At 53.8% G+C, this 11,423-nt stretch overlaps 4 protein-coding genes across 4 annotated transcripts; 2 read left to right on the top strand and 2 right to left on the bottom strand.

Annotated features, from left to right (window-relative positions):
* Nucleotides 1–290: 290 nt before the first annotated feature.
* On the bottom strand, nucleotides 291–2,217 carry GUITHDRAFT_155218 (hypothetical protein). Its single transcript, XM_005823447.1, has 8 exons — nucleotides 2,132–2,217; nucleotides 2,003–2,083; nucleotides 1,859–1,951; nucleotides 1,546–1,677; nucleotides 1,247–1,357; nucleotides 733–823; nucleotides 486–568; nucleotides 291–441 (listed from the first exon to the last, which is right to left on the bottom strand). Exons 1-8 carry the CDS (start codon nucleotides 2,171–2,173, stop codon nucleotides 394–396), a joined length of 681 nt encoding a protein of 226 aa, XP_005823504.1. The 5' UTR covers nucleotides 2,174–2,217; the 3' UTR covers nucleotides 291–393.
* A 4,347-nt stretch (nucleotides 2,218–6,564) lies between these two features.
* On the top strand, nucleotides 6,565–6,912 carry GUITHDRAFT_117303 (hypothetical protein; the record flags this gene model as incomplete). The annotated part of the gene is made up of 1 exon (XM_005823446.1): nucleotides 6,565–6,912. The coding sequence occupies one exon, from the start codon at nucleotides 6,565–6,567 to the stop codon at nucleotides 6,910–6,912; it is 348 nt and encodes a 115-aa protein (XP_005823503.1).
* A 412-nt stretch (nucleotides 6,913–7,324) lies between these two features.
* GUITHDRAFT_145690 (hypothetical protein) lies at nucleotides 7,325–9,914 on the bottom strand (the record flags this gene model as incomplete). The annotated part of the gene is made up of 12 exons (XM_005823445.1): nucleotides 7,325–7,419; nucleotides 7,442–7,846; nucleotides 8,033–8,301; nucleotides 8,747–8,802; nucleotides 8,856–8,953; nucleotides 9,064–9,118; nucleotides 9,169–9,259; nucleotides 9,313–9,404; nucleotides 9,439–9,510; nucleotides 9,560–9,591; nucleotides 9,617–9,683; nucleotides 9,906–9,914. 12 exons carry the CDS (start codon nucleotides 9,912–9,914, stop codon nucleotides 7,325–7,327), a joined length of 1,341 nt encoding a protein of 446 aa, XP_005823502.1.
* Nucleotides 9,915–10,674: 760 nt separating this feature from the next.
* On the top strand, nucleotides 10,675–11,347 carry GUITHDRAFT_145689 (hypothetical protein; the record flags this gene model as incomplete). The annotated part of the gene is made up of 6 exons (XM_005823444.1): nucleotides 10,675–10,721; nucleotides 10,745–10,781; nucleotides 10,829–10,919; nucleotides 10,968–11,029; nucleotides 11,079–11,186; nucleotides 11,240–11,347. 6 exons carry the CDS (start codon nucleotides 10,675–10,677, stop codon nucleotides 11,345–11,347), a joined length of 453 nt encoding a protein of 150 aa, XP_005823501.1.
* Between the last annotated feature and the right edge of the window lie 76 nt (nucleotides 11,348–11,423).

Raw genomic sequence — 11,423 nt, 5'->3', positions numbered from 1 at the left:
TCTATCTGCAGCGGGGCCGGGAGATGCGGAAGAGGATGCTCAGGGTAGCAAGAGGGGAAAAGCGCAAATTCAGTAGGGGGCGCAGTAGGGAAAAGCGACTCAAAAATGGGAGCGCAGGGACCCACTTCACGAGGGGGGGGAGGGGGGAGGAGGATGGAGTACTGTAGGAGGAAGAGGAAGGGGAGGAGAAGAAGAGCTGGAGGAGGTGACTTGAGCATGAGGAGGAGGACGAGGAGAGGGCCAACGAGAGCGAAGGAGGACAGGACGCGGATGAGAAGTGATGGTGAGTTCTTCTCTTGTGTTTGTTTCTCGTAAGATAGTTGATGGTGAGTTCTTCTCTTGTGTTTGTTTCTTGTAAGATTGTTGCTTCGTATGCTCCCGCCCTGTCCTCTCTCAGTTGTAGTCGCTCTGCAGAACAGCTTCTTCCCACCTCCTCTCGTTCTGCTTACACTGTCAGCGCATCACCTCCCATGCTCGCGTCCTACCCTAGCTTGTCTCCGCTGCTTCGCGTCGTCTCGCAGAGGTTTCCCTCCCACAGTCTCCGAGCTGTGCGGGATAGTGCGGATGCCTGGCGCCGGTTGAGACGAGAGAGAGCAGGGGATGCGAGGAGTGAACAAGCAGGCGAAGGAGGAAGAGCAGGTGCTGGGTGAGGAGGAGGAGGAAGAAGGGAGGAGGATAGGAGGAGGAGAGGGAGGGAGGAGAAGGAGAGAGGAGAGGTGCAGAAGGCTTTACCTGCCCGTCCCTTGCGATTCCAACCTTGCATACAACTCAAGTAAAATTGCTCGATGGCGTTGCCGAGCTCTTTGGGGTACATGTACGCTCCCTACACGCAACGTGAGTTTAGTAGAGGAGAGGAAAGGGACAACGGCGACGATGGAAGGGATGCGCAGCAGCAGAGCGAGGGGAACAGCGTGAGAGAGGGCGGGGGGGAGTGTGGGGAGAGTTCCTGGAAGGTGAACGAGAGAAGGAATGAAGAAGAAGGGGGTGAAAAGAGGAAGGAGAAGGAATGAAGAAGAAGGGGGTGAAAAGAGGGAGGAGAAGGAATGAAGAAGAAGGGGGTGAAAAGAGGAAGGAGAAGGAATGAAGAAGAAGGGGGTGAAAAGAGGAAGGAGAAGGAATGAAGAAGAAGGGGGTGAAAAGAGGGAGGAGAAGGAATGAAGAAGAAGGGGGTGAAAAGAGGGAGGAGGTGGTCATGAACAGGAGAGATTGAGACGAGGGCGAGGTCGAGAAGGAGGTAGACGAAGACCTGCACATCTCTTGTCGTGCCCATGGTTGAAATCATCCTCCTCGCTTGCAAATTTCGATCGCACGTTCCAACCCCCGTGGAGATGAACCTGAGAGCGAGGCTGTTCATCACCTGTGAGAAGTCAGCATCAGATTCCACCGTTCCGCTTCCTCTCCTGCTATCCTGCACTCCTCACCGCTGTCCCTCGCCCCCCTCTCCTCCACCCATCGTCTCCTCGCTTCCTTCCCTTCCCCTCCACCAACTATCCCTGTTCTTGTCTCCTCTCTTCTTCTCTATCTGCTCTCCTCTCCTCCTCTCACCTGACAGTGCCGTTTATCATGCAAAAGAACGTCTCCCTTGGCGCAAGACGAGTGACAAGATTCCAGCAGCCTCCTCACTTTGCCCGAGGCATCAGGAGCATAGAAGTAGCCGTTGGCATGCGAGAGAGACGCCTGGCACAAGTTGAGCAGAAGGCAAGCAAGGGAAGGGCAGGAAGGGATGGAAATGTCACATGGCCAGTTCTCAACAATAAACACAGCCTGAGACAGAGAGCATGCAACCAAGGAGCAAACAGCAAAAAGTTCGTGTTCAAGGTGCAAACAGGATCATTCATTGCAGCAATTCATTCTTCACCGTCGCCGTCCTGATCGCTCGCTCCCCCTTCGTGCCAGTAGCACATTTCTGCCCATCGCCGTTCAACCAGGTCACCAGTACCCCGTCAGTAACCTTGCCAAACGTCATCAGGGGGGGGGGAGGCCAAACTTGTGCTCATGTTACCCTGCATAGGTCTCTCTTCGAGTCGTACACGTCTTCGTCCGTGGCGCATTCGGGGATGCAAGTGTCGTAGAACTGTTTGATCTGCCGTCATCACCATCAGCAACCACACGAGACCCGTCACAGCACCACCTGTGCAGACTGCTTGTACGAGTACCAGAAGTTCCCGTTCATGTCCGCGTTCCTCTGCAGCAACTTGTAGCCAGGAAGGTTTGGCGCACACTGCACACTCCATCACAAGTGGCCTCAGATTCGGCGAAGGGTACCTGAACCCAGTCCTTCCTCTTCAAGAACCAGAACGCATACTTGTTCCCGACTCTGCAGAGGTGGGACGCGGTGTCGTAGAGGTCATCCTAACACCGTCAACCTCCCACCAGCTCTCACCGTCCCTTACCTGACTCGCACAGAGCGCAGGGGCAGGAACGAGATTCGCGTTCAGGTTAGAGTCCTTGAGAACAATCCAGTGCACCAGCACAAATCCCAGCAGGACGAGGAGGAGCAACTGGAGGAAGGAGCAGTATCAACCTCGAGCTCTCCCGCTCGCCTTCCACCACTTACTATCAGGATGTGCTTCCTCGACCCGCTCGCAAGCCCACGGGAGAACCTGTCGGTCATGGCAGTCAGCTCCCTCCTAGCTCGACTCCATTCGCTCACGGCTGGAGGTATTCCTCCGCGATCTCCCTCCCGTTCCTCGACATGCGCACGAAGCAGAGCGAGACTCGATCGAATCCGTTGTCTCGGATCTCCTCGATGAAGGAGGACACGCTTCCCAGCCATCCTCTCGATGCTCGGGGCAAGTCTCCATCACGATGAAGATCGTCTGCTGTCCTGTAGGACTCCGTTGCTTTCAAGCCCATGCCGTTCGCTCTCGTTTCTCTAGTGCAGAATACCTCTTCTGCTGTTCTCTTGTTCTCTTGTTCTTCTCTGCTCTCTCCAGGTATTTTCCGCCTTTGATTCAGTTAGCGCATAGCATTGCGTCACCAAGCACTGATCGAGGGCAGCAATATTCATTTAGCTCAGCAATTAGGGGGAGAAAACACAACTCTTGCGGCAGCGGCGGCGACGGCAGTGACAGTGCCACTCCGAGGCTCTGTGTGACAGTGACTCGGACCGTGAAGTTTCACTGACTCAGTGAGTGGGGCCCGGGCCCGGGCCTCGCCTCAGTCGGACACCGCAGAGGCTTGGCCAGTATAAGCCTGGGGTTAGTCTCATCGCTGTCACAAGTTTACGGTCATCGGGAGTCCGACTGATAGTGAAGTGGGCCCGCGACGGAGCACAACTTGGCAAGTTTCGAGTCAGCCTTGTACGGTACCGCGGCCGCGGCCCGGGGGTCCGAGGGCGGGCCGCTGACTCTGAGCCGAGCGATCATCGGATCGCGGGGCGATGTGATCGGACCGGCCCAGACCGGCGGCGGATCGGCCCCGGCCGGGCCGATCAGGCCGGGCGGCGGGGCCGGGGCGCCCGCCGGGCCCCGCCGCGCCGCTGCAGGAACAATCATTCAATGATTCAATGTGAATGCGGCGGGGGATGCAGATAGTCGCGACAAATGAGGTCCAAGTTACACTCACTGTGACGGTGACCGCCGCTGTGAGTTCTCAGGGCCGCCCCGGCCGCGGGGCGCTGCCCGCGGCCGGGCGGCCGGCCCGGGTCACTGTGACGGCGCATTCTGGGGTCTTTTGTGGAAGTTGTAGTCTGGAGGGTGGTGGGTGCGGAAAGGGGGGTCATACGTCGATTTTCAGCTATACCTGAAATCTAATTAGTAATATTTCAGGTTCATGTCCATGATCCTGTTTATTAATGGCTTTTTAAATTTTGAAGCCGGGGCACACGCCTTCCCCCCCTTTCCACGCTTCCCCCTGAGCTGCCCCTCCTCCCTCGGGCCTTGCCTGCCCTTGCAAGTTGTACTCTTCGCTCTCCATTCTTCAGCTCCCTCAGTCACAACGCTTCTGGATCTCTCTGCTCTCCTCCGAAATGTATTTCCTCCTGAGTTTCATGCCTTACACACGCTCACGGCCTGTGCAAGGTTGAGTTACAGATAACTGCAACATGGCGCATCTTGACAAGGAAGCTCTTCGTACCGTGCCATGCAAGACCATTGTCAAGCCCTACATGGCACTTTGCCAGTAGATCTACCGGGAGAAGGTTTGTTTCGTCGTTTGATGGAAACTAGGAGCGACGAATGCAACAGTGATCGACAGCCTTGGAATTTTCTTGCTGCAATGGGTTAAAATGCTGATATGAATAGTCTCAGGCTTATTTTCGGACAGTGACAAAGAACAGAAAGCATGGAAATATTCGATGATTCAAAGCTCCAACACCTTCGATGGTTGTGACATTTTGAAGTCGAGGGTTTCACTATGCATGACAGTGAGCATTATTCAATTCAACATTATAATGATAAAAAGAGCAATATGAATCCATGGAATGTTCACAAAGTTGACGCTGTGATTGAGAGCAATCTCATACACGTAAACATTTTTTTTCCTTTCAGCATACCGTGATTAACATGCGCACTTCATTAAGGTTTCTTTCATTGCAGTCATGTTCAACCGTAAGCTTAGAGTCCTAATGATGCGTTCCATACATAAAGGAGACATGCACAGAAATGAACCAACAAATGTTTGTGTGAATTTCTTGTAAAGTCAACCGCATCATGTATGCATGCTTCTTGTAATTGTGAAAACCTCTTGTGATTTGCTCAAGTTGTCATTGACAAGCAAAACCAGTGATGTTTAGCATTAGCATTTACAACGCTAACATGCATCACTATTTGGAAATCGTAAGATGACATGTTTCTTTCCATGATATGCACGCATGCATACACTCAGGTGTAGACATGAGAAATGACAGTTGATGTATTCAATTCAATCCAGTGCTGCAAGCGCATGGTGCAGATGTAGAACAACACAAGCACAAGCACACTTCAAGGTGGTATATTTCAGTAAGAATGAACCAGATGAAACATCGCAAAGCATTTGCAAGTCTTCATTAGCACTTTGGCGAGAACATGGCGTATCCATGTGAAACTTGAAGTGTCGCCCAACACGACGTCGGCATTAAGTTCATGCGGGGCATGAAGAGCCTGGACTTCGGAAGAAAGCGATAGTCCGATGAGGCAAGCTGTAGGGCTATCTTACCTAAAGGCCGCTCTGTGGGAAACTGATTTGAACAAGGATTTTGAACAAGGATGCGAAAAGCCAGCTCTGCTGTGTATCCAAGAAGTGATCAATCTGTCGAACTATCCACAGAATCATGATGGTTTTGAATCGCTCTATCGTCATCGAGTCGAACGCATATGTTCTATCAAGCAATGCAGCAAGTTGCAGCACGCCTTTGCAACGTAATTTTGTATCAACCACACGCTGAATGGTTTTATCACCAGAGTGAGGGATATCGGCTGTCCGTAAATCGAGGCATGCATGCCAGATGGCAACACTTTCATAGTTCTGCTTTCAATCATGTTAGACTACATCAAGATTCGAAGTCTCTAAGCTTGCATAATCGTATCTAGCGCGTTGGTAAGGTGCCTTCCCCATCGCCTCTTGCCCTGGCCTGTGGTGTCGCCCTGTGGAGTAGAGGAATAAGACCACCTCTACCTTATTTTTTCCAGCGATTTCATTTGGATTGGGGGTAGGGGGTAGTGATTCAGGTCAAATAACAATGATTCGAAATTTGGGCTCAGGACCCCCTTCATGGAATGTAAGATGTGGGGTGGGGTACTATTTGACCACTCGTTACTTCAAATTGAATCGTAACGGTAATCCAAGAGGAGTCTTTTCGACTTACCCAGTGCTAGCTCAAGTTCGAGGTGACCCCCACCGACCGAAAACCAGCTTAATACCCCGCAAAAACGGGGGGGTCGGTATCCACCCCTCCCCTGAGAAACGAAATACAAATATCGTCGATTTGTGACTTCCACGAAAGACCCCAGAATGGCGGGCGGCCGGGCCGTGACCCGGCGGACCGGCCGCCGGTCCGCGGGCCGAGCCCGCCGCCGGCCGGGCGGGCCGCTGACGCCGGGTCACCCGGTGGCACGCCTGACTCGGAGTATCGGGCCGGCCCACCCGTTAGTTGCACTACCGTGCCCGTAGTACCGACGGTACTACCGTAGTGTACGGTCGGCGTCGCGGTGCTGGCGGCCGCTCAGTCACGGTCCGACCCGGACTTAGCCGAAGTTGCGTCTGACGGTCCATGATTCAGCATGACACTGGTACTAAACTTTTACTCAAGTCTATAAAAATGTACGAGCAGAGTGACCGTTGAGGCGTGCGACCGGGCGCGCCTCTCAATCTCACTGCGACCGTACGTACAGATCGAGGCCGACGGGTTCGACTACCCCTCAAGAGTCCCCGTATGACCCACCCCCTGAAGGAGGGTACGGTGCCGGAGCAGGGCTGGAGAGGTGCGATCTCGTATCCTGCGGTAAAGCATAGTAAAGAGGACCCACCCCCACAAGTCCCATAAATTCAGGGTAGTAGGCTCCTCACTTGTAATTACCCCAGCACGGTGTAGGTGCCGACACCGCGTATCTTGTAGTGTTGACCGCCCTCGCTCCTTCGTACGTCATGTGCTCGCAAGCCCTGTGCCCTCAGCCTCTCTCGCACCTCCAAGACAACTTCGAGCAGCTCTCCGTGTCCTCCAGCACCGACGACGATCCCTCCGAGTCGCTCATCGACCAGCTCTCAAGCCCCCTCGCGTCCCCTCGGAGCAAGATGAGCGTAGACGACACGTCTGCACAGGACTGCGGAGCTCCTCGACGAGATCAGCAGCGGAAGGGTGGGAGAGGACCGGCCGGCACGATCGGTCCATGCCGAGCGAAGCAGCTTGAGAGCTTAGAGCATTGCATCAAGCTTCTGAGCGCTGAAAATCGTCCTTGGATAAGAAGCTCGACAGGAGAATGGATGAGGCTGTGAGTGCTGAAGGTGTGGGGAGGGAGGGAGGAACAGGGACAGAGATAGACACAGAGATAGAGACAGAGACAGAGACAGAGATAGAGAAAGTGATAGTGATAGTGATGGGGAAGAAAAAGGGCGAACTCAAAGGAGCCAAGTGGAGCCTGTGCGTTTCGTATTGCACGGGGTATGATATAATATGTAATCAATAATTGTTGTGACGATTGTTTCGTTATGAGTTTGTAAATGAATTGATATAATTGATTGAATCGCTGCTGCTGTGAATTCAAAGCTGAGTGAGAAACTGCCGTGTGTTCGGCAATTTCTTTCAACGTGAGTGTCTAATTTTGAGATCAAGTTCTGCTTCTAAGATCCTTTTGATCTTGAAGCCTTCGGGGCGTCAAGTTTGATTTGTCAACAACGTCAAGTACTGTCAGACCGGCAGCAGCCAACTGCTTGTCAGGAGCATGCGCAAAATCTTCTCAGCGATCTCATAGCACGTAACGTGATCACTCTGACATACCAGACCTTGTCCGATACCACATCACACCTTCATACAATGCTCTAAGCTCGGCTCTCGCTCGGCATGGACCGATCATGTCGGCCGGTCCTCTCCCACCCTCCCGCTGCTGATCTCGTCGAGGAGCTCCGCAGTCCTGTGCAGACGTGTCGTCTACGCTCATCTTGCTCCGAGGGGACGCGAGGGGGCTTGAGAGCTGGTCGATGAGCGACTCGGAGGGATCGTCGTCGGTGCTGGAGGACACGGAGAGCTGCTCGAAGTTGTCTTGGAGGTGCGAGAGAGGCTGAGGGCACAGGGCTTGCGAGCACATGACGTACGAAGGAGGAAGAGGAGGAGAGAACAACCCAGAACGAAGAGGAAGCTGGGACGGTGGGAACGTGGCGTACAGTTCTCGCCTACTTGTGACTTCATCGTAGAATACTTTCAATGATAGTCCTACTTGTGACTTCATCGTAGAGTACTTTCAATGATAGTCCTACTTGTGACTTCATCGTAGAATACTTTCAATGATAGTCCGAGATGTAAAAGGAGCACCCACAGCCTCTCTAAATCCCTGCCAGCAACAACTCTCAGCGGGAAGCAAGTGTAGGTAAACGCGAGCAGCTGCTAGTGGGCCCGCACCTGCCACCCCTCCCGACTGAGACACTCCGAAGTGCCATGTGCCCTCCTCAACTGATCCCGTCGCCTGCTCCCGCATCTTGCACTGCTCTTCCCTCACTCCTCCTCCTGTCCACTCCTTCGAGCCCGCAGTCCGGATGTGGAGGGCAAGGGGACACGTCCCAACGCCAGGAAAGTCCGAGCACAAGTTCAGATCACCATCGGAGCTGCTCAGCTCGAGCTTCTCTGCAGAGACCTTTTGTGTTTGCTCGCTAGGATAGCAAGGATAATACCTGGGGAAGGGCTCGTCAAGGACGTTAAGGGAGGAAGAAAGCGAAGGGAAGCGAGGGAGAGGGAGAGGGAGAGGGAGACGGAGATGGAGAGAGAGGTAACAGAAAGGGGCGGGGAAAAGTTAGAGAGTGGGATGGAGGGGCATAAGAAGAGGGATGGAGGGGCATAAGAAAGAAAGGAGGCGGGAAAGGGCAAAGTGATACCGCAGGAGGAAGATATCAGAGTTAGGGGCACGTGGCTCGGTCCGACCCTCCCGAAGAAGCAGCTCGACCTTCTTAGCTATGAGCAGTTGCAACGGACTGACCATCGTCCCTCCCTCCCTCCCTCCCTCCCTCCCTCTTCCCCCTCCCTCCCCTCCTTCCCCCAACCTTCCCCTGCCCCTGCCCCTGCTTTCCTTCTCGCTCAGCCCTCCTCCTGTTCCCATCAGAAATCCCCCGCCTCGTTCACCAGTAAAGGTCCAAGAGGAAATAGACGCAGGTGAGAGCAGCAAGGATGAGTCCGTCCTGCATGCCATGAACTTCTTGACATGCGCGCAAGAGGCTCCATGGGAGCTCACCAGCAGCCTTAGGCTGTTCACCGTCGCCATCGCCATGGAGGAGAAGCGGAAGGAAACTGATGTTGGGATGAGCTCACTGAAAGGAACAGCGGGGGAACCTGAAAGTATCCACGAGGGTCTGAAGAGCAACACACAAAGAGATCTGAGAGAAGCGTTGCTGAGGATGCTGTGATACCTTCCTGTCCTCTTGCTCAATACATCCACTCACATCCCTTCACGACTTCACCCCCTAAATACCACAACACCATCGGGAAGTGCAAGATCTTGGAGGCCATCGTCAACGAATCGATACAAACATCGTCATCTACTCAACCTGCATGTGGACAGCCAGGTCGCTGTATTGTTTCTGCCATCTCTTGTTGTACTGAAAGATCATGTAAACAAGCAGAAAACCCCCGTGGTGCCTGGCTGAACGGTCAGGAAACCTTGCACGGCAAGCAAGTTGCACGATCATCACCAGACAGCGGAAAGATCGAACTCGTCATGGAAAAACTCATTGATACCTCTCCACAAGAGAAGAAAGACTTCGAAGGCGATCTCATGGCGAACCTTACAGCCTTCCTCATCACTTCTCTCCTTTTACCTCTGACATGGCAGACATGCCGTCGGTCTCATACACGAGCAGCGACAGGCAGCTCATGATGAAAGCCGTCACCTGATACCAGTCGACCGTCATGGGCACATCGAGACTTCGACACGTCTACCTGAATCCTCGAGTATCTTCTCTTCTTGCGATCTACGACATTGCTGTATTCGATCACCTTCACCGGTGCAGAACTCCTGTACAACACAGGGAACGTGTTCCTCAATTTCTCCCTGCTCGTCAAGCTGGTAAAACATGTCAACGTCATGAGGTGCAGCCGTGTTGGCTGGCTCGCATGCTCTCAGATTATTATCCATCCCTGTCTGAAGAATCTAACAAGGATCCTGTTTAGAGCTAACAGCCAATGACTCCATGACTAGCTGCTCTTCTGTCTTGCCTTCCTCCTTGCCTTCATCCCTCTCCTCGCCCTCGTCTTCCTTCTCCTCCTCCTCCTCCTCCTTCCCCACCTTCGCCATTGGGCCGGTACCATCTCGGATCAGGCCATAGAATGACCTCTGCACACTAGGGGTGGGGTGGTGACAAAAGAACCCTACCAGACATCTCAAATCCAATTAAAGGTTGTTACAAAGGTAGGGTGGGGTACCAATAAGGTCTCATTTAGGTAGGGTGGGTGGGCTCAAGGTTTGTTTTTGTTCAAAGTAGGGGTGGGAAATCACACACATTGGGTAAGGTATATGAAGTACGGGTACTTTATACTATCAAAATGGGGGTACAAGTTGAATATTCGACCGATGAGGTAGGGTACAATAAGGACATATGGTGGGTGGGTAGTGGTAAACGAGTAAAAGCTGATTGGCCGAAAATGATGAAAGAGACCAAGCGAAGGGAAGGGGAGGGGAGAGGAGGGGAGAGCACAGAACAGAACAGCACAGCACAGCACAGAACAGCACAGCACAGAACAGCACAGAACAGCACAGCACAGAACAGAACAGCACAGCAGCAGGGAAGGAAATAATTAAGACGGGAAAAGAACAAATGACGAGCAGATAAGGAAAGTGTACGGGAAGAGGATTAGAAGAAAAGGGAGAGAAAAGAAAAGGGAAGGGAGGAGATGAGACGAAAGGAAGAGGGAAAGCAAGTGAACAAGTGCAGGAAATTGAGACAATCAGGAGGGACGGAGGGGAAAAGGGAACGAGAGAGGAGGGAAAGGATAACAAGAATGGGAGTGATCAGAGAGGGCATGCATGACGTGTAGAAACCTCTGACCCTCCACCAATGCAGCCAGTGCCGATGCATCTCAAGCTCGCGTTGTGTGCCTGGAGGTGAGAAGGATGTTTCATCCTAGGCAGCAGGGCTGGCGCTCCAAGGGGCAGGGAGTGCAGGTGAGGACGGATGTTCTGCTGACTGCCTTGAACGTTGGTTGGTCCAGGCGAAAGAGTCGAGGTACGATGAGTTCTTCTCGAACCTTGACGAGGGGAGGCACGTCGCCCGGTCTGTCTCGGATGTCCTGCCCGTAGCAGGTGCCCTTGCTCTCCCTCCTTCCTCGCTGCTCACTTGCTGCTGCCAAGGCTCTCGTTACCTCGCGGGCGATCGATGGAACGTGCGAGCGAGCGCGGACAAGACAAGACATGTGGGGCCTTGGCTGTGATGCTCTCGAGACTCTGAGATGAGGCAAGCAGGGAGACGCGAAGCTGACGCACATCACCGCGTACGCCATGCTCCCGGCACTACAGGGAGCGCGGGGCAACCACGTGCACAGGATGGAGGAGGAGGAGAACGCGGGGCATGTGAGCGTGCTGGGAGGGCGAGAGCTGCTCCTGTCGCCTGACGTCCTCAGCAGGCTCATGGCGGCTCCATCTCTCTTGACAACGGGCTGACCAACCGACACCTGCCGTCAGGGTGCGTGGGAGGAGGGAGAGGGGAGGAAGGGAGGAGGAGAATGGGGTGAGGGAGGGACGAAGAGGGAGGAGGAGGGGTGGGGGTGGGGGGGGGGGGGAGGAGGGAGGGAGGGAGGGAGGAGGAGG

Source organism: Guillardia theta (genome assembly GCF_000315625.1).
Source record: "Guillardia theta CCMP2712 unplaced genomic scaffold GUITHscaffold_108, whole genome shotgun sequence".
In the NCBI taxonomy this organism is placed as follows: domain Eukaryota; class Cryptophyceae; order Pyrenomonadales; family Geminigeraceae; genus Guillardia; species Guillardia theta.
Note: the sequence above shows the minus strand (reverse complement) of the source record. Positions and strands in the feature narration are given on the sequence as shown.

Bases quoted from the DNA above. Each gene is read 5' to 3' on its own strand.
- GUITHDRAFT_155218 (XM_005823447.1), bottom strand. From the start codon at position 2,173: ATGAACGGGAACTTCTGGTACTCGTACAAGCAGTCTGCACAG. The intron at 1,358-1,545 runs GTGAGAGGAGGA...GACTTCTCACAG, and splicing joins ATGATAAACGGCACTGTCAG to GTGATGAACAGCCTCGCTCT. The intron at 442-485 runs GTAGGACGCGAG...CAGTGTAAGCAG, and splicing joins AGCAGCGGAGACAAGCTAGG to AACGAGAGGAGGTGGGAAGA.